This window comes from Anser cygnoides, chromosome 10 (assembly GCF_040182565.1).
Source record: "Anser cygnoides isolate HZ-2024a breed goose chromosome 10, Taihu_goose_T2T_genome, whole genome shotgun sequence".
NCBI classification, from domain to species: domain Eukaryota; kingdom Metazoa; phylum Chordata; class Aves; order Anseriformes; family Anatidae; genus Anser; species Anser cygnoides.
Window position 1 is genome coordinate 15,368,306 of NC_089882.1, and position 18,935 is coordinate 15,387,240.

The 18,935-nt window shown below is 55.0% G+C and overlaps 2 protein-coding genes across 4 annotated transcripts in view; one reads left to right on the top strand and one right to left on the bottom strand.

Annotated features, from left to right (window-relative positions):
• DNAH1 (dynein axonemal heavy chain 1) overlaps window positions 1-18,721 on the top strand; it is a 73,100-nt gene extending 54,379 nt beyond the window's left edge. Inside the window, exons 54-77 of the mRNA XM_067002902.1 lie at window positions 4,607-4,798; window positions 5,263-5,430; window positions 6,044-6,235; window positions 6,619-6,750; window positions 7,137-7,262; window positions 7,920-8,039; window positions 9,053-9,202; window positions 9,602-9,762; window positions 9,862-10,087; window positions 10,172-10,367; window positions 11,160-11,311; window positions 11,797-11,997; window positions 12,405-12,545; window positions 13,034-13,192; window positions 13,640-13,771; window positions 14,248-14,418; window positions 14,849-15,028; window positions 15,116-15,292; window positions 16,051-16,221; window positions 16,409-16,539; window positions 16,952-17,096; window positions 17,350-17,556; window positions 17,970-18,204; window positions 18,538-18,721. Coding sequence (XP_066859003.1) covers window positions 4,607-4,798; window positions 5,263-5,430; window positions 6,044-6,235; window positions 6,619-6,750; window positions 7,137-7,262; window positions 7,920-8,039; window positions 9,053-9,202; window positions 9,602-9,762; window positions 9,862-10,087; window positions 10,172-10,367; window positions 11,160-11,311; window positions 11,797-11,997; window positions 12,405-12,545; window positions 13,034-13,192; window positions 13,640-13,771; window positions 14,248-14,418; window positions 14,849-15,028; window positions 15,116-15,292; window positions 16,051-16,221; window positions 16,409-16,539; window positions 16,952-17,096; window positions 17,350-17,556; window positions 17,970-18,204; window positions 18,538-18,659 — 3,987 coding nt within the window. The 3' untranslated portion in view covers window positions 18,660-18,721. The remainder of the gene's footprint in view (window positions 1-4,606; window positions 4,799-5,262; window positions 5,431-6,043; window positions 6,236-6,618; window positions 6,751-7,136; window positions 7,263-7,919; window positions 8,040-9,052; window positions 9,203-9,601; window positions 9,763-9,861; window positions 10,088-10,171; window positions 10,368-11,159; window positions 11,312-11,796; window positions 11,998-12,404; window positions 12,546-13,033; window positions 13,193-13,639; window positions 13,772-14,247; window positions 14,419-14,848; window positions 15,029-15,115; window positions 15,293-16,050; window positions 16,222-16,408; window positions 16,540-16,951; window positions 17,097-17,349; window positions 17,557-17,969; window positions 18,205-18,537) is intronic.
• LOC106042828 (HAUS augmin-like complex subunit 3) lies at window positions 120-9,220 on the bottom strand. 3 transcript variants are annotated; one of them, XM_013191962.3, is made up of 5 exons: window positions 8,386-9,220; window positions 2,897-4,118; window positions 2,287-2,726; window positions 1,573-1,789; window positions 120-1,130 (listed from the first exon to the last, which is right to left on the bottom strand). In XM_013191962.3, exons 2-5 carry the CDS (start codon window positions 4,100-4,102, stop codon window positions 918-920), a joined length of 2,076 nt encoding a protein of 691 aa, XP_013047416.2. In that variant the 5' UTR covers window positions 4,103-4,118; window positions 8,386-9,220; the 3' UTR covers window positions 120-917. The 3 variants fall into 3 exon arrangements, with proteins under 3 accessions (XP_013047416.2, XP_047928529.1, XP_013047415.2); XM_048072572.2 differs by having other exon boundaries at window positions 121-1,169; window positions 8,395-9,220; XM_013191961.3 differs by having other exon boundaries at window positions 121-1,169.
• Window positions 18,722-18,935: the final 214 nt, after the last annotated feature.

Genomic DNA, 18,935 nt, shown 5'->3' on the forward strand with positions numbered 1-18,935 from the left:
AGCTTGCAGTATCCACAGCCTTTTTCAGCATCTCCATCCTTTCCCTTGGGCTTGTGCAGTGGGCTGCTTGTCCATCTACACATCCTCCACCAGCCACCTCTTTTTCACTTCCCTGTCTTACAGAGAAAGTCATATTGTAGTCAGTTGCAGGGCTGTCCTTGTCCATGGGGGTAAGTGGCAGGCCATGCTATGATGTGGCCCTGAGTGTTGACTGCATGGCATGGATATAGATCTAGCAGCACACTGAGCCAGCAAGCTCTTTAGAATGGGGATCCACCACCAGAAAAGAGAAAGAGGCAAGGGCCAGGGGACTGACTTCAAGGAAATCTGGCTTGAAATAGGATGGTCAGAGAAAAGAAGGTGGTCCTGAGTCTGCAGTGGGAAGTGGCAAAGTCCATACCCATAGCTTAGAGAAACCTCAACAACTGTCAGCTGCAAATACAGTGATCAGCAAGGAATGGTGCTGGTAGATATAAGGTATGAGTTTTCACTGCATAGGGTATGACAGCTATGAAGGAGAACAACAGGCTTATTGCTCTGCAACTGTGAATAACAGACTTTTATTCCCCACAAAACATGCACAATTTTTCCCCATGAAGGTTGGGAAAGACACAGTGTCAGTCCACTTCCCCCCCAGCACCAATCCTCTTACAGAGCTGGTGTGGAAAGTCTCATAACTATTCAGAGCTTCCAATACCAACTCACAAGATGCTTCAGTTTCTTACACATCAAACCCACCCATTGGTTTCAGGAAAATTCAAGGATTGAGCCCCACGCTTATCTTAAGCCTAGCTGCTGCACCACGACCTGCCACTAAAGCCAGGACCACCAGGGATCTCTCCCAGTCCAAGATTTTTGGCTCAGCCCAACCAGAAGAGAACGCTACCTCTACAGCAAGGAGAAAGCACCCCTTTGGCCTACTCCTTTGTGTTGGGCAGCTCCATCAGCAGCCTCTTGGAGGAAGCCAACACTTCCTTCTCCAGCTCCTCCACCACCTCTCTCAGCCGATCCTCATTGCAGAAAAAATAAATGTAGAGGTTGCGCTCCACCTGCAGGATAGGGTTCTGCAGAGATCTGCGCTTGACCTTCAAGTCACTCAGGAGGTCTGTCAACTTCTGGTAGAGCGTGTCCTGCATAGCAATCAGTTGGTGCGTCAGTTCAGTGGTCTCCTGAGGGGCAGAACGCAAATGCATCTGGATGCACAGAAGGGATTTCTTCCCAACCTTGGAACATCTCAGTCCACCAGAAACAAACTACCTGCCTGATCCTCACCTCCACCTATATCCAGGTCAAGGCCTCTCTGAACAGATGTGGCTTACTGGGCCACCTTGTCACCTTAGTCTCTATAGTTAAGAGCCCATGCAATGACAATCACTCTTGACCAGCTCAGCCACTGCCTCACTGTGTAGCTTTCTGTACAAGGCAAGGATCAGGCCATCCTCTTCCCCTTTAGTAGGGTGAGATGCAGTAAGTACCCACCCACGTGGGCCCAGAAGGATGGCACAGCCAGCTGTGACTTGCAGCCCTGTGCCATCCTGGAAGAACAGAAGGCAACCAGAGATCCTCGCTTACCGGAGAGCAAAGCTGCAGCTGGTTGGAGTTGTTGTACAGCAGCCGGTAGAGCTTCTCTGTGGCAGACTCCAGGGCAGGGAGCTGGGGCATAGGAGCTGCCAGCTGTATTTCCAGTGCCCTCCGATCCTTGACCAACTGGGAACTGCGGGCTGCTATGGCCTCGTAGCTGCAGAAGAGCTGCTCATCCCGATCTTGCCCCACCAGCACGTCCCAGAGCCTGCAGGAGGGGACAGCCAGCCAGAGGTGTGAGCATCTGCCAGCACTGAGGAAAAACAGGGCTCAGGGGGATGGTGTGCTATGGGAGTAGGATGCCAGTGGTCATGACATGACAGTGAGAGGACAGCCACTCCCTATGAGCAGCCCATGATCTGAGGATTTGGAAAGAGCACCATAGAGGACAATTGCCAAGCTGACTCAAGAGCTGAGCTTTTATAGTCGGGGACTCCTTGCTGGCAGACACCAACAGCAGGTACTGCAGAGCAGTGCAAGAAGGACCGGGAATCCGCTATCAGGGCAGGGCTCACCCTAAGACATCCATTTCTTCCTGGCTACCATCTCCTGGGGAATTTCATACCACCAAGAAGTCGGAGTGTTCTGCACTGGTAGCGGAGCACTACCTGGTAGCTTGTATCAAGCCAGATGCCCTCCCTGTTCCCATGCCACCTCCTCCATGTGGAGTTTGTTCCCCATGCACACACATATCCAGGTCCTTACCGCATGGTGGTGAGGTCTTTGGGCTCTGTCTGTGTGCGTACACAACCCTTCACGGAGGAGTCAGCCTCTTTGAAATAGTTGTGATACTCCTGCAGCTTGGTCTGGGCATCCTTCAGGAGAGTTTCCATCTCCCTCAGCCAAGCAGCCTTCTGGTCCAGTTCCTTTCTCTCCTGCTTCAGCTGGAGCCCCAACAGATCCAGGCGGCTGTGCTGGCTCGCCAGCCACGCCGCTGCCTCCTCCTGCCTCTGGGCAATGTCCTGCAGGCGAGCGGTTTCCAGGCTGAGCTGCGCCTGCAGGACGGGCAGGAGAAAGAGGCAGGCTGCTGCCTTCAGCAGGGGCAGCAGCTGCTGGGCATGGGTGTGCGCAATGTCACAGCGCAGGGCACAAAGCTGCTCCTGGAGCATGGGGGTATGGCTCTGGAGCTGGGCCTCCACTGCACGCTGTGTGAGGGAAGATGAAGGAGAGCAGTGTCAGGGCACGCTGCTAACGCTGCCTAGCCCAGCCACAGACTCCACACACCTGCAGTGCTCCAGCATCTGGTGGGAGGACTGCTGCGGCACAGTCACACCGCGCCACAACGAGCGTGGTTGGGAAGGAGCACTGACCCTACCTTGTTTTCCTTGATAGCTTTCAGAGTCTTCTGGGCCCACTGCAGCGCAGCACTGTGGCCTTCCACTTTGGCCGTCATGGTTATAACCTCCCTCTGGGCACAGATATATGCGTTCTCCATTTGTTTCAGCTCCTTCCAGTAACTGCATTGGTTCCCTGATAGCTCATCTACATTGGTCCTGAGGCTTTTCACCACCCTTGTTTGCTTGGTGTCTGTTCTCTCTGGGGCTTTTTGGCTGCCACCTTTCTTCTCCACATCCCCCATACTCGGCATCTCACTCCCACTGCTCCCCTCTGCTAGCAGTTCTGCCCTTGAGCCTTGGACTATTATTTCTTGGCTTTCTTCTGCTGCCACCTGCTGTGTCTCTGCACACTCTGGACAAAGAGCTACTTGTCTCCCTTCCAGTATTTCCCAGGCTAAGTCCATCTCTGTCCAAGCCTCCAGCCTTTCCTGCAGACTGCTCTCTCTCCGCACATCTGCCCCCTGAGCATCGGGAGCCTGGGCAGTCCGTGGCAGGACCTGCTGGAAGAACTGCTCAAACACATCTGCCGACAGTTGTTCCAGCTCGATGTAAGAACTGAGGTCCATCTCGTACAGCATCGCTGGTGACCGGTCTTTGTCCACTTCCCCGTGCCAATTCACCAGCTGCTTTGCAACCTCACTGATCTGGTTCAGAACAGCACTGGCTTGGAAAACCTCCACTTCCAGGTCCGCTTGAGCCTTCCTCAAGGCCCGCTTCACCACCTTCTCCTCCTTCTGCAAATAGCTCAGCTCCTGCTGCAGACCGGCTGCCCAAACCTGCAGCTTGTTGTGCCGCCAGAGCTGACGCGCACGATAGTCCTTCAGCTCCTGGACCTCCCGCTCCAGGGCCTCTAGAGAGGGTCCCTCAGCCTCTGGTATCACGCGTGGGACCCGGTGACACTTCTGCAATGCCTGCTCAAGTTCATCACCTTCCAGGATGGGCTTGCCTGCAGCCACCAGCGCATCGTAGGCCTGCACCTCAGCTGGGCTCAGCACGTTCTCCTCACCCACTGTTTTGCAGAACCACTCAAGGAACTGCTCTGTCTCGGGACAGTCAAAGAGCCAGTCAAAGTCACTCTCACAAAGGGTTTCTGCCTGAGGGTAGACCAGCTGAAGGGTTTTCACGAACTCTGCTCCTCTGTTGACTGTGTCCAGGAAGGTCTGGGTGCGTCTCTGGCCGAACATGGCAAGGTGGCCAACACTAGAAGGGACAAAGCTGGAGTTATTCTTCCCACATCCATCTCAAAGGTTCTCTAGCAGCACTCCTACCAGTCTGATTGAGGAAAGACTCCATCAGTCTCTCCGCAACTGCTGCAGACCACAGGGCGCAGGCCCTGCAGCATTTCCAGGGTGGGATACAAGACAAACAAGAGCCCTCAGAGCAAGGGAGAAAGCCTGCCCATGCCCTGTGTCTGTACTGCCCCCTTCCCAGGGCTGTACAGCTCTGGCTTCTTTATTAAGACACCTACATCCTGTAAATACCCATCACAGAGCACTAGGACAGGCTTTTTCAGCTTACTCACATTTTTCTCCATGCTCTTTGTGATAATCAGCTCTTTCTTCTGATACTACCTCTCCTGCCTGCCTGTGTGCTGCATCCTCTAGGTGTCCTTCCTCTGGTCCGGAGGAGGTTGAGCACCCCATCTCACTGAGGACCAGGCCAACCCATTCTCTTTGTTTGGATTTAAGGTACGAGCAATGCAGCGGCCTCCCCTTGGTGTGAAAATGGTGATTGAAGCAGTGTGCATCATGAAAGAAATCAAGCCCAAAAAAGTGGCAGGAGAAAAACTGGGCTCCAAGGTGGATGATTACTGGGAGCCAGGCAGGGCCCTTCTTCAGGACCCTGGGAAGTTCTTGGATAGCCTGTTTAAGTATGATAAGGTAAGTGGTGACAGAGGGAATCTGTGACTAGGGATCAGGTATTGCCTTACACAGCTCCTCCTCACAACAGTGAAGCCTAAAGCTCCTTCCAGGCAACACCCTTCAGCAGCACTGGGGATGTGTTTGGCCTGGAAGTCCTCATGACAGCTGACTGCTCTTCATGAATTTGGGCAATGGGACCCAGACACACAGGTCCTCCCCTTCTCTCCCTCTGCTCTTTCTGCTTGGAGGAGCTGGATAGAAATCCTGACATGGGATGGGAAGGGATTTACCCAACCCTACAGCAGTGTCTCCCAGGCCTCAGCACACAGCAGTGTGATTCTCACTCCAGCGTGATGCCTAAACCACCCTGACAGGTCCTGGACCAGGCTGCAGTCACTGTGAGAAGCCTTTTCTGACCTCCCTCAGTCAGATCTCCGGCACCCTCATCTCCAGTCTCCTTTGTCTCCCACCGTTCCTCACAGGACAACATTGCAGACACCGTGATCAGGGCCATCCAGCCATACATCGACAGTAAGGAGTTTCAGCCAGCCGCCATCGCCAAAGTCTCCAAAGCTTGCACCTCCATCTGCCAGTGGGTGCGTGCCATGCACAAGTACCACTTTGTGGCCAAGGTCGTGGAGCCCAAGCGGGTAAGAGGCAACATGGCTGGGTTGCTCTTGGTGTTAGGGAATGCAGGACTAGCAGTCCCCTCCTGCAGGCAGTGCTGAGAGTTACCAGCTGTGTTGTACAAGTCAGGGCTTACACTCAGATCAAGCCCTGGCAAAGCCACCAGGCCCAAAAGCCCATTAGATTAACGAATTCAGCTTAGGACACACTGAAACAGAGTTAATCCTGTGCTTCCAGAGTCATTCCCACATTGCACTTGTGCTTCAGTCTTAATTCTCTCCAAGCCTAGTGTTTTCTGTGTTATTTTGGGGCAAGCAGAGGAACCTTTCCTTCTGTTCAACAGTGGGCCACATCCTGAACTTGTGTAGGCTCACACAGGCTGCTGTTTTTTTTGGAGCTATACAGAAAAGTCTTCCTCACACCTGTCTTTATTTCTGGGCTTGCAGAACCTGACATTAGAGTTCAGCAGGTCAACCTTTTGTGTACAGGGAAGGATCTCAGTTCCAGCTAGTGCCCTTATGGGGGAAAAAAAAAATTCTTCCCCAAACCAGCTTCTGCTCTAAGATCTCTGGCTTTCCGGGGAAGAGCCTGGCCACATGCTCAGCATATCCACTGTCTGCTTGTGTATCTCCTCAGCGAGCCTGGCGGGAGGCAGAAGAGGACCTGCGTGCCACTCAGCAGGTCCTTGAGGCAGCTAAGGAACGCCTGAGGGATGTTGAAAGTGGTATTGCCGTGCTGCAAGCCAAGTACAAGAGTTGCATAGCCAAGAAGGAAGAGCTGGAGATGAAGTGTGAGCAATGTCAGCAGAGACTGGACCGTGCTGATACGGTAGGGGACACAACCAGGTTCTTCCTGCTTATATGAGACAGCAGGATTTCAGGCCGAGGAGCACAGTGCTGAAAATCCCTGTGCCTGCCACTTCCAACAGCCTGCGGGTCATGGCAATACTAGGTTGGAGCTGGTTGGCCAGATCTCAGCAGCACATTAGGGTTGGTGAAGCTAAGCTTCCCCATGCCACAGCTTTCTTAGCTAGCAGCGGGGCTCCGGGGACAGCCAAGAGCATCCCAGTACACCCAGGACAAAGTGCTTAAAGCTGGGGACAGAATTTAGGATATGCAGGCACCTCTGGTCCCTAAAGTCACCTGCAGTATTACCCAGAGATTAGCAGGTCCAGGACAGAGCAGCTCTCACCCATGTAACTTATCCCACAGCTTATAAACAACCTGGCCGATGAAAAGGTGCGCTGGCAGGACACCGTCGAGAACCTGGATTACAAGATCAACAACATTGCTGGGGATGTGCTGGTCGCGGCTGGCTTTGTTGCCTACCTGGGCCCCTTCACAGTAAGTGTGCAGTGCTTCCTGCGAGGGGCTCAGTAGCCACTCTGCTTTCCTGGCCAGATGGGCTGCAGGTCACGTTCTGTCAGCTCTTAACCCCAAAGCAGGGTGCAACCTGGTGCACTTCCCAGCCCCTCTGGTAACCTCGTTGCACAGGATGTCTGCTAGCACATCCTCACTGTGTGCTCTGAGCAAGGTCAAAGCTGTAGCACCATAATCCCTTCAAGCAGGGCACACGGAATAGGGCAAAAGGATGCAATATCCCTCCTGGATCTCTCCATTCGTGCTGGAGGCTACACAGAATCACACTTGAACAGAAACAGGAGAATGAAATGCACACAGTATAATAGCTGCTACAAAAAGAACAGCTCTGATTGTGCTTCTTGTGGCAGGGACACTACCGCATAGCGCTGTGCAAGGAGTGGCTAAGCCAGCTCTCAGAAAACAACATTCCTCACACCAAGGAACCAAACCTGATCAGCACACTTGGAGACCCCGTGGAAATCCGCTCCTGGCAGGTAAATTGCAGAAAAGACAAACACCCCAGACTGAAGATGCAGGGGATAGGTCTGCCTCAAGCAAAGGCTAAAACACTCAGCGTGCAATTCACTGGGAGCTACTGTACCAGAGGAGAGACTCCAAACCAAACAGCTCAACAATTGCTGCCAGGGCTCCTTGTACAACGAGCAGGAGAGGACCAACAGCATCCAGGGCAGCAGCAGCAGCTCTGGGGGCATCACACACCTCAGTGCACTGGGTTTATGCTTTATGTAGTGCGCTATTAGAGCAAAGCCCTGGCCGTAGCATGCCTATGCCTAACTCCACAAGCATGGCTCTGTCCCGTGGCTCAGCCCCTTTTCAGGCAGAACTGCATCTCTGCAGTACCAGCATCCCACCATCATCCCCCACCCAGCCACAAGCACTAGCACACAGGCACCAGGGTAGTAAGAGCTTCTCAGGATAGGCCCTATTACGTATCACAGCTACCGTCCTGGATGACTAAACAGAGCCCGAATGCTTGGAACTCCCTGAATCTGGGCCCAAGAATCAATCCAACATACTCACAGCAGGCACACACATTAAAGGGAGAACAGGCCACTTAGCATCTGAAACGTTAGATGAGTTGTACCACATTTCAAAGCATTCCCAGCAAACAGACTTTTCTTCCCAAACAGATTGCTGGCTTACCCAATGACACCCTGTCTGTGGAGAACGGGGTAATAACCCAATTCTCCCAGCGCTGGACTCACTACATAGATCCCCAAGGACAAGCAAACAAGTGGATCAAGAACCTGGTAAGAGCTGTGGGGCAGAAAGCCAAGCCTGCAGAACTGGAGAAGCAGCTTTCTGCTAGGAGCTGTGCAGAGCAGCCTCAGGTCTTGTGCTGCAGAGCTGCCAGAACCCCCACTACTGCCCCAGCCTGGCCCTTCCAATACCAGGCAGGGACTGCATTCATCCCAGCTGAATTTCCCTGCTTGGGGAAATCAGCACAGGGAAGCAGGCTTGGGCTTTTGTAAGCAAGTGAGGCCTCTGATTCTGGGAACCTTACACTCTTCACCATTACCCTAAAACAGAACAATACTAGCATGACCCATAACAGCCTTTAAAGCCTCTAGGACAGAGGGCTCAGGGTGACATTACCCAACTCACGAGCACAATAGCTGCTGCCAGACCGCTAGGAACACAGGCCACTGCCTCTTCTCTCCCTCCAGAGGGCGACCCACTGCCCTTTTAAAGGGCTACGAGGAAGACTGACAGCTGCTCCCGTTGTGCTCCCCCATGGGCTTTTCCCACCCACCTGCTCTCACTTTGCAGACAGATGAAGCGGGAGTTGCCAGTACAGGGCTCTGCAGAGGCAGAGCTGCCTGAAGGAGTCTTTCCTGAGCGCCCTCCCCCCCGCCATTTCTGCTGCCCAGCTGGGCTGTGTGTAGTGTCTGGTGATGCCTTGTGAGTGGGCTAAACTTGCCAAAATAGCAAAAAAACTAGCTGAGCAAGAAGATGTATAATTTCTGCTGCTTTGGGGAGTTAAATCTGCCCAGCAAGAGGTGTACAGTGCATGTGAAGGGTGGGCAAGGCGCATCAGAAATGGGATTAGATGCCCTTGGTTGACTGAGCCTTAGCCTGCACACCTGAGCAAACATCCCATCAGCGAACATGCTGCAGGCCTGGCCTCAAAGTTAGGACCCAGGTGTGCCATTCCCCCCATACACCCTTCATCTCCTCAGCATGGTGGGAACAGAGCCCTTAGCAGAACACCTGCACAGCACCGTGCTCTTCTCCATCCCTGCCTGCTCCTGCTGCTTTTCAGGAGAAGGTGAACAGCCTGGAGGTGGCCAAGCTGAGCGACCGGGACTTTCTCTGCAGTCTGGAAAAAGCCATTACTTTTGGGAAGCCTTTCCTGCTGGAGAACGTCGGCGAGGAGCTGGATCCAGCCCTCGAGCCCGTCTTGCTGAAACAGGTTCTTTATCTTGCGGTGGTGAGGGGTGACTGTGGTGGCCAGGCTGGAAGGGGGCTTCCTGCCCTGGGTGCAATGGGACTCGGCGGGTTTGCAGGTCTCCCTGGGCAGGCAGCTTTCACCTGAGTGCTCCCTCTTCAGTGCTCATATGTCTTGGCCAGGGCTCCGATGCGTTGGCAGCCTCCCTCACACCCCAGTCTCCTGCCAGCAGGCATTTTGTCTGTGCCTGGCAGTTAGGGCCATGAAATGTGGAATATAGGTTCAGGTCTTCCAGGCACCTTTGAGCTCCTCTGCCCATCTCTTCAGGCTCTCTCCTCACCACAGAGCCCAGGACACAATGAGGTGCCTTCCCTCACAAGAGGTAGGTGTCCCAGCCCTTCTGCCTTTGTCTCTCTGACACAGACCTACAAACAGCAAGGCAACACAGTGCTGAAGCTGGGGGATACGGTGATCCCTTACCATGAGGATTTCAAGCTGTACATCACCACCAACCTGCCAAACCCTCATTACAGTCCCGAAGTTTCCACAAAGCTCACCCTCATCAACTTCACCCTCTCGCCCAGGTACGTGCTTACTCCTGTAGCTGCGCAGCCTCATTCCTCACTGTCCTCAAGCCTTTGGGCTTGTTGTCCCTACCCTCGTCCCTGTGGCTTTTGGTGCAGTGGCTTGGAAGACCAGCTGCTGGGACAAGTGGTGGCTGAGGAGCGGCCTGACTTAGAAGAGGCTCGAAACCAGCTGATTGTTAGCAATGCTGAGATGCATCAGGAGCTGAAGGAGATAGAAGACCAGATCCTGTATCGGCTCAGCTCTTCTGAAGGAAACCCTGTAGATGACTTGGAGCTCATCAAAGTGCTGGAAGCATCCAAGCTCAAGGCAGGGGAGATCCAGGTAGGAGATAGGGGTGCTCTTCCCCTGCAGCTGCACATCCCCTGCCAGCACTGCACAAACCGTGATGTCTCCTGTGTCCCTCAGGCCAAGGTGAAGGTGGCAGAGCAGACAGAGAAGGACATCAACGCCACACGCTTGCAGTACGCACCTGTCGCTGTCCGCACACAGATCCTCTACTTCTGTGTCTCAGACCTGTCCAACGTGGACCCCATGTACCAGTACTCACTGGAGTGGTTCCTCAACATCTTCCTCATGGGGATCAGTAACTCCAAGAGAGCAGGTGCCTGCCTGAAACGTCATCTTCTTCATCACACCATGTTCCTGGCCTAGAAGTTAGGGCCCTAAAGAGTAAAGGCAAACGTGCCCACTTGCCTCGGCTTTCGGCATGGCTCAGAGCTGCCCGTGGTTGTGTCCGCACAGCAGGGTAGTTGTGGGCTCAGCCTGCCCTCCACTCGCTTCCCCACTACTCTGCTGCCACGGCTGACCAGGCTGGAGAGGTGTTAGTGCCACTCACAAGCTGCGTGCCATCCTGGCATGGTGTGGTTCTGCTTCTCAGGGAGCTGCCTCCACGCACAGGTTCTGGCTGCTGCTGTCAGGCTGCAGGAGCCCTCCCCTGCCTGGTTGTGTGTCCTAGGCAAGGGGGTATCGTGGTGGCTGGGCCCCTTTAGCCTGCCGTGGTGCAGTGACTCTCTCCCGGTGCTGGGGCAGCGCTTTCTTCCATGCCAGCTCTCTCCTGAGCAAGAGCAGAGGCAAGCACCTCTTCATCCACCTGCAGAAAACACCCCTTTGGGGGCTGCTTTCTCCAGGTATGACACCTGTCCCGAGCCCTTCCTCTGCCATGCAGTGATCACACACCCACACCAGGAAACCTCTGGCACATCTGGATGGCACGCTGAATCTTACAGCCTTTCTCAGGGGTTTCTGTGCCAAGTCTGTGTTTGAGGGCAACATCTCTTCTTCCTAGGCAGAGAGTGGCTGTGTCCCTGTGACCGGGCACTGACAGCACCCTTGCACTGACAGCGCACCCTCTGCTTCACCCACCACCTTTGTCTGCTTGCTGCCTTTTTTCCAGATACCGTGAAGGAGCGAATCACAAACATCAACAACTACATCACCTTCAGTCTGTACAGCAACGTGTGCCGTAGCCTCTTTGAGAAGCACAAGCTCATGTTTGCCTTCCTGCTTTGTGCGCGGATCCTGATGAATGACGGGCAGATTGATATGGTGAGCAAGTCACCCCAGTCCTTGAATATGATCCCTGCGGGGCAGCTCAAGCCCAGGTGGTCAGCTCCCTCGCTTAGCATGCTGGCATGGAAAAGGACCCTTGTTCCCTGGGGCTGGGCATGGATGCGACAGGCTGGTGGGCAAACCTAGGGCTTTTCTGTTCATTCAAGAGCTCAAACCTTTCCCTGTGCCTATATGCAGGCTGCCTAGCCTGAACCACTGCAGCTTCTGCCAGTCTGCTGCTAAAGTTAGTGAGTTCAGAAGGGGCAGGCAGGGATTCGAGGCTGCAGCACCGCAGAGGAAAGCTAACAGCGACTGAATGGCAACACTGATCTCACCAGACCTTCTGGTTCACTTATGCCTCCACACACTCCCCTGGCCGGAGAGGCGGCCAGAAAGTTGCTACAGAATATTTCTGAAACGTGGCGTGAACCCACATGCTCCGGGTCCAGGCAGGTAAGCTGCAATCCCTGACCTGTTCCCAGGAGGAGTGGCGGTACCTGCTGTCAGGGGGAGCCATAAAGGAGATGCGGGAGAACCCAGCTCCAGACTGGCTGTGTGAGCGAGCGTGGGGAGACATCCTGGCCTTGAGCAACCTGAAGAACTTCTCTGGCTTTGCAGATGACTTTGCAGCTAATCTTCAAGCGTTCAGGGCCATTTTTGACAGCCCTGAGCCTCACAGGCAAGTATCGCGTGCTTTGTTGATCTTGCTGTACTGCACCTGGCATGTAATGGCATCCCTGGGAGAGCACGAGGAGCTGATCCAGCCTGCTCCACTCATAGTGCCACACAAGGGAGAAGACGAGGCATTGTCTTGTCTCCTTAAGGGTAGAGCTTACCTGTGCAGGCCTGGCTGGGGTTTGGGTTTCTGGCCCTGTTGCTTGCCCACGGCAGAGCCCAGAAGCAGCTGTGGCTCTGGTTTGGCCACTGACGGTTTCAAAGCTATGGACAACAACCTCAGCCAACTGGCTGGATGGTCCTTGATCCTCCTGAAACCCCGTGGCTTCTTGCAGGTAGCTTGGGTGCTTCTTGAGGAGCTGCAGGATCTGATGCATTCCCCCCCCCAAAATACATCTAATTGCTTTGCAGAGAGCCCCTGCCCCAGAAGTGGGATGCTAGGCTTGATGCCTTCCAGAGGCTGCTGATTCTGCGGTGTCTGCGGGGAGATAAGATCACCAATGCCATGCAGGACTTTGTGGCGCTGAACCTGGATCAAACCTTCATTGAGCCGCAGGTACCAGCCAGAAGGAAGCAATGTTGGGGCCAGGAGGAGAGCAGGAGGCCTCAAGCCGGCTGCAAAGTGGCCGTCAGCATTTCCCAGTTGCAGTGAAGCTGCTCGTGCCTCTCTCCAGACATAGAGTTAGGGCTGCACCAACAGAGCCCCCAAAGCTGGAGAATACTTCTGTCTGAGAGGAAGGATATCCTGCCTCTTGTCCACAAGTTAAACTGCGCTGGGAGAGAGCAGTTAGTGCAGGTGTACAAGAGTTTAAACAGCAAATGGGAAAGTAGTCACTGCCCTGCCCGTAACCCTGCCCAAAGGAGAGCTGTACCAGGCCCTTACTGAACGTGCTCCTGGCCTCAGCCCCCAGGACCACGCTGGGGACACAGAGAGGAGCTGGGTGTCAGGCTGGGGGAGGCAGTGCTGCACGTGGTGCCACAACGCAGCCATGGCGCTCGCTCCCACTACAGTCCCTCCGCTACAACAAGCTGTCTGTGTTGCAGACCACTGACCTCTCCGTCGTGTTCAGGGAGTCCAGCGCCACCACCCCGCTCGTGTTTGTGCTGTCCCCAGGCACTGACCCAGCTGCCGACCTTTACAAGTTTGCTGAAGAGATGAAGTTCTCCAAAAAGCTCTCTGCCATTTCCCTGGGCCAAGGCCAGGTAAACTGCTGGTGGTGACCTGGGACAGGACTGTCCTGCTAGCACCCCTGTGATCTCACCTGGCTCCAAGGAGGCCAAACGCTCTTGCAGGACAGTGACAGCATCCTCCTGCCCTGGGGCCCTCACTGTCCAATATTCTGCTAGCTGGAGGAGCCAATTCATCAGGGAGGGCTGCAGCTGTTCCCCTGGTAGAGCCCTCCAACTTCCTGAATCCATCCTGAATTCTTCCATTGCACCCTCCCACACCACGGCCCACAGACTCGGTGAGCTGTGAAGGGCCCTTGCTGCACCCTCAGCAGGTGGTGGTGGTTCACTTGCGCCCCAGGGACAAAGCCAGGCTATCGATCTGGAAAGGGGTCCTGCCACCCAGCGGCATTCTCTCTGTCCAGCTCAGCAGGATGCAGCCTGATGGGCTGGGGCCTGATCTCCTCTCATCTGCCCCCTCAGGGCCCCCGTGCTGAAGCCATGATGCACAGCGCCATGGAGCAGGGCAACTGGGTCTTCTTCCAGAATTGCCACCTGGCTCCCAGCTGGATGCCTTCACTGGAGAGACTCATCGAAGGCATTAACCCCAACAAGGTGACGCCCACCCCCTGGCTGAGGAAAACCTTTGTTCCCACCCCACACAACAGGGTGGCTCTGCTGCCCAGCAAGCAGTTTGCTGTGCCCCCCTGGGATCTCCTCCTCCAGCTGCATTGCTTTGCAAGCAGCCCTGTTCCTCCCGCTCTGCGAACCAAAGGAAACCACCTCACCTGGTGGCCACTGGAGCAGGGGAACATGACGTTTGCATCTCCCCTCTCACAGAGGACTGCAGCTTTGCCGCTGTTGTAGCCGTTTGCTGCGGTTTCCAGTCTTTGGGCCCTTTGGTGTCACACACAGTCCTGGGGTTCCAGCAACTGGAGGCTTGCATTGAGCTGTTTTACCAGGCAGCTTCCCCTCTGAGAGGGAGACTGGAGCACCAGGAGGAGCCCAGACCTAGTTCCAGCCCACCCACAAGTTCCCCAACAAACCAGGGCATCGGTGCAGGGAGCACTCACTGCCTTCTGACCCTCTAGGTGCAGCAGGACTTCCGCCTCTGGCTCACCAGTCTGCCGAGCAACCGCTTCCCTGTGTCCATCCTCCAGAACAGCTCCAAGGTGACCATTGAGCCCCCCCGTGGGGTCAAGGCCAACCTGCTCAAGTCATACAGTAGTTTCAGCGATGACTTCTTGAATTCCTGCTCCAAGGTAAGGAAGGCCCAGGTTCTGCTTCCCAGTCTGTGCCTGCTCCTATGCACGTACTCCCCCAGCTGTTGCTTTTCTTTGGGTACAGATCTTCTCTCCTAGAGCTCTCACATGCCAGAAGAGGGCTGGTGGCAGCTCTCGTAAGCCTACACCTACTCCATGAGGAACCAATTAGAAGTTTCAATATGAGAAACAGAAGCAACAGTATTGTGGAGGCCTGGTGAAGACACTTGCAAATTTGTTTAAGCAAGGGAGCAGGCCCACAACCTTCCCTAGTGCAGCAGCTTGTCTGAGGTTTCTACCTCTCCGGGCTCCACGCTGAGTTGGTGCATGTCATTTTTTCCCTGCCACCAGGTCCCAGCAGGAGCTTACCTCATCCAACAACATCTCCTCCCAAGCTGAGCACCTCTTCTCCCTGCTTCTCTTCCCACAGGTCACAGAGTTTAAATCCTTGTTGCTGTCACTTTGCTTCTTCCACGGGAACATGCTGGAGAGGAGGAAGTTTGGGCCTCTGGGATTCAACATCCCCTATGAGTTCACAGATGGAGACCTCCGCATCTGCATCAGCCAACTAGAGATGTTCCTGAGTGAATACACAGATATCCCGTACAAGGTGGGTGTGTGAGCTGGCCCCTCCTGGGCAGAGAGCAGGCTCACGAAGCGTGCACGGGACGGACAGCCGTTGTGGGGTCCCTCACAGGTTCTGAAGTACACGGCTGGGGAGATCAACTACGGCGGCCGCGTGACTGATGACTGGGACAGGCGTTGCATCATGAATATTTTGGAAGACTTCTACAAGCCGGAGGTTCTAATTCCGGAGTTTGCTTATTCTGAGTCTGGGATCTACAAACAGATCAATACTTCCTCAGACCTCAATGTAAGTACTTGAGTAACGGTACGCAGCTTCATAAATCTGGGTGGGGATGTCACCGGAGTACAGTGGGGCTGTACTTTTCCCTGAAACCCACAGCTTTTCCATTTCCCTGGGGGAATATAAGTTTGTAAGAAACTGGGGATCATCAGCGGTTTTCGGGAAGCTGCATCTGATTTAAGCAACAGGAAGAAAATCTTGTCCATGTGCACAGGAGGAAGTTGTAGCTATTGCCAGAATTCCCCATCTGAAGGCAGTTAGTTATACTCTGAACCACTTTGATGTCACATACCTAAAGTGCCTGAAGAGCTTTGTGCAGAGGCCACTACAGGAGGCTCACTGCCAAGCTGTCCACTCTTGTAGAATATATTTGTTTTGACACAAGTGTGATTTAATTCCCCAGTCAAACCATGAACTAGGGCTATAGCTTTTGTTCAGCCACTACAGCTGGCTCAAAGGAGCTGCAACTCCCTCAGCGTCCCCTTCTGCATCAGCCGCTGCCCCTGATTCAAAGCTGGGAGTTACATTTCCTGGCTGAACAGGAGACAAGGAGCTGTGTAAAAGTCAGAATCTCAAGCCCTAAGACAAGGAGTAGCTTCCACCTGCGCCTGCAGGTTTGCGGTCTGCTGGGTTTAAGCTCATCAAGCAGCCCTGGTTTTAGTTGTTTCTTTCTGACCAGGCCCATGGCAGCCCTAAAGGGTACCACAGCTCCGGGGCTCCCAGACCTGCCGTCTGCCTCACAGCCCTTGTGGCTTCCTCTCCAGGGGTACCTACAGTACATCAGAAGCCTGCCGCTCAACGATAGCCCGGAGCTCTTTGGTTTACATGAGAACGCCAACATCACCTTTGCTCAGAAGGAGACCTTTGCCCTGCTGGGGGCCATAATGCAGCTGCAACCCAAGATGTTGACGCTGGGCGGCCGCAGCAGGGAGGAGGTGGGTGCCCCCTTCCCATCCGTGCGGTTCCGTGAGCGGCACACACAGGAACACCGGCTCTCCACGGGAGCAACGCCAGCGCCACGCTACCTTCCAGCCAACGGCACTGCCATCCAGGTGGTGGTTCTCTCCCTTCCCAGCGGCTGCGGCTGGCAGGATACTCACCTGCTTGCTGCTTGCTTTCCAGCTCGTGGAGGAGACCTCAAGGGACATCCTGGCAAAGCTGCCTGCCCCCATGGACTTGCAGGAGGTGATCCGCAAATACCCGCTGCTCTATGAGGAGTCCATGAACACGGTGCTGGTGCAGGAGGTGATCAGGTAACCCCTTGTGGGGTCCTGTCCTGGGCCAGCAATCTGCTGGGCCCTTGGGGAACGGCAGGGATGTGCGCGCCCCTGCTTCCCCCCCCCCGCTCCCTTCCCCAAGGAACTTCATTACTGAGCGTGGCAGGGAGGTGGCAGCAATGGTAATGACTCCGCTGTCCCAGATAGAGCCTTCAGCTGCTCCCTGTTGTGCAGGGGCTGATCCGTGTCCCTATCTGCTACTGGCAGCAGTCCAGGGCTTGGGGAGGGAGGCAGTTACAAGGACCCCATCCAAGAGGATGGAAGACGGAGGTTACATAGGGCTTCGCTCATCGTACAGCGAGCCAGACCCTCTGGGCAGACGCGGTGATGAAGCCCTGTACCGGGTCACTCTGATCCCTCTGCAGAAATACCAGCTTTTCCTCTGTAGGTACAACGGTCTCCTGGAGGTGATTGCACAGACGCTGAAGGATTTGCTGAAAGCTCTCAAGGGCCTGGTTGTGATGTCTTCTCAGCTAGAGCTGATGGCCAACAGCTTGTACAACAACGCCGTCCCTGCGATGTGGAACACCAAGGTACAGCCCAGCTGCCCAGGGGAGCTCACCCGACCCAGGGGTGAGCTGGACAAATTCCACAGCTGGGCTGTGCTGTCTCACACAGCACAGACTCCTGCCCCTGGGGCTTGCAGATGTCCCCTGCCTCATGCAGGAAGTTCTCAGCCCTAGGCTGGATGAATCCCTGGGCTCTGGGCAGCTGTCAGCAACTCAGGCACGAGGTTTAGGGTATCCTTGTATGAATTCACCACCTTCCCCTGTTGGTCCCCCACAGGCCTACCCGTCACTGAAGCCCTTGGCATCCTGGGTGAACGACTTGGTGCAGCGGATTGAATTCCTGAAGAAATGGATCAACCACGGGATCCCCTCCGTGTTCTGGATCAGCGGGTTCTTCTTCCCGCAGGCTTTCCTCACAGGGACACTGCAGAACTTCGCCAGGAAGTCTGTTATCTCCATCGACACTATCTCATTTAGCTTCAAGGTAAGTGAGGCAGCCAGATTTTTTGCTGGATTGCTTCGGAATTTGCTGATTGATAGAACAAAGCAGCACACAGGCATAGCTCTAGCCCCAACCTGCTCAAAAGTGGAGCCGGTTGCTGCACGTGGAGCCCATCATCCGCGATGTGCTCAGATACATACACCACCACCACCAGACACCTTCACGAGGCAACCAGAGACCTCTCCATCTCTCCAGACCTGCTCGCATTTCTCTCCGCAGGCTTTTCCTCAGACTGCTGGAAAACCCAGCCAGCACCTCCGAGAGCTGGGGCAGGCTCCCCTTTGGTAGCGCTGACTTAGCCAAGAGCAGCGTAAGGGGTTTCACGGGAGGTCCTGGGGGGCTGAGCCTCCACGGCTGTGCCTTGCTCACAGCCCTGGGCCCACTCTCCACCGCAGGTCATGAAGGAGTCAGCAAGCGAGCTCTCGCGCCCTCCCGCCGAAGGCTGCTACATCCACGGCTTGTTTCTCGAAGGCGCCCGCTGGGACCCCTCTGCGTTTCAGTTGGCGGAGTCCCGTCCCAAGGAGCTGTACACCGAGATGGCGGTCATCTGGCTGCTTCCTGTCCCCAGTCGCAAGCCTCCAGCCAACGGCATCTACCTGTGCCCCATTTATAAGACGCTCACTCGTGCAGGTAGGTGCCGTGAAGCCAGGCCTCCAAAAACCAAGGAGACCATAGAACTAGCTAGGAAAGGCAGCCCAGGAGAGGCTTCAGGAGCTCTTCCGCCTCCTGCTGTGCACTGGCATTGGAGCAAGGAAAAAACTGGATTGTGCCTGCTCTGGTTGTGGAGAGTGTAGCCAGGCACCCTACTGACACAGCTGGCCCCAAGCCCTCACCCTAAAATACTCAGCCTGCCACCTTGCACTGGGATGGGACATGGGGGTCACTTGTACAGGACTGCTGCAGCTGCCCCGGCAGCCGGGCTGCAGTACCTCCCTCCCTCCTTTGCTTCCCCCCCCATCACAGGAACACTGTCGACCACAGGCCACTCCACCAACTACGTGATCGCTGTGGAGCTCCCCACAGACAAGCCGCAGCAGCACTGGATCAGACGGGGCACAGCCTTGATCTGCTCCCTGGACTTCTAGCTGGGGAACCTGCGCGGGCAGGGTAAGCAGCAGGGGCAGGCGCTGACAGGTAACAACCACTGCCCCTCCTCGTGAGCTACTCCTTGTACCCTTCACTACAACTGAGAAGCTCAGCTCCACCAGCAACACGTTCACTTGTTGCTGCAATCCCCACAATTGCACCAAGTTTTTTAGCGCCACAGAATAGCTGCCAGTTTGTCAAAAATACAGCGCTAGACCCAGCGCTAGTACCCACAGGCGCATGCAGGTGCCTCACCCTTCCCTCACGCCCCACTC

Bases quoted from the DNA above. Each gene is read 5' to 3' on its own strand.
- LOC106042828 (XM_048072572.2), bottom strand. From the start codon at position 4,102: ATGTTCGGCCAGAGACGCACCCAGACCTTCCTGGACACAGTCAACAGA. The intron at 2,727-2,896 runs GTAGGGTCAGTG...TCCCTCACACAG, and splicing joins AAGCTATCAAGGAAAACAAG to CGTGCAGTGGAGGCCCAGCT. The intron at 1,170-1,572 runs GTAAGCGAGGAT...TCTGCCCCTCAG, and splicing joins AGCTGCAGCTTTGCTCTCCG to GAGACCACTGAACTGACGCA.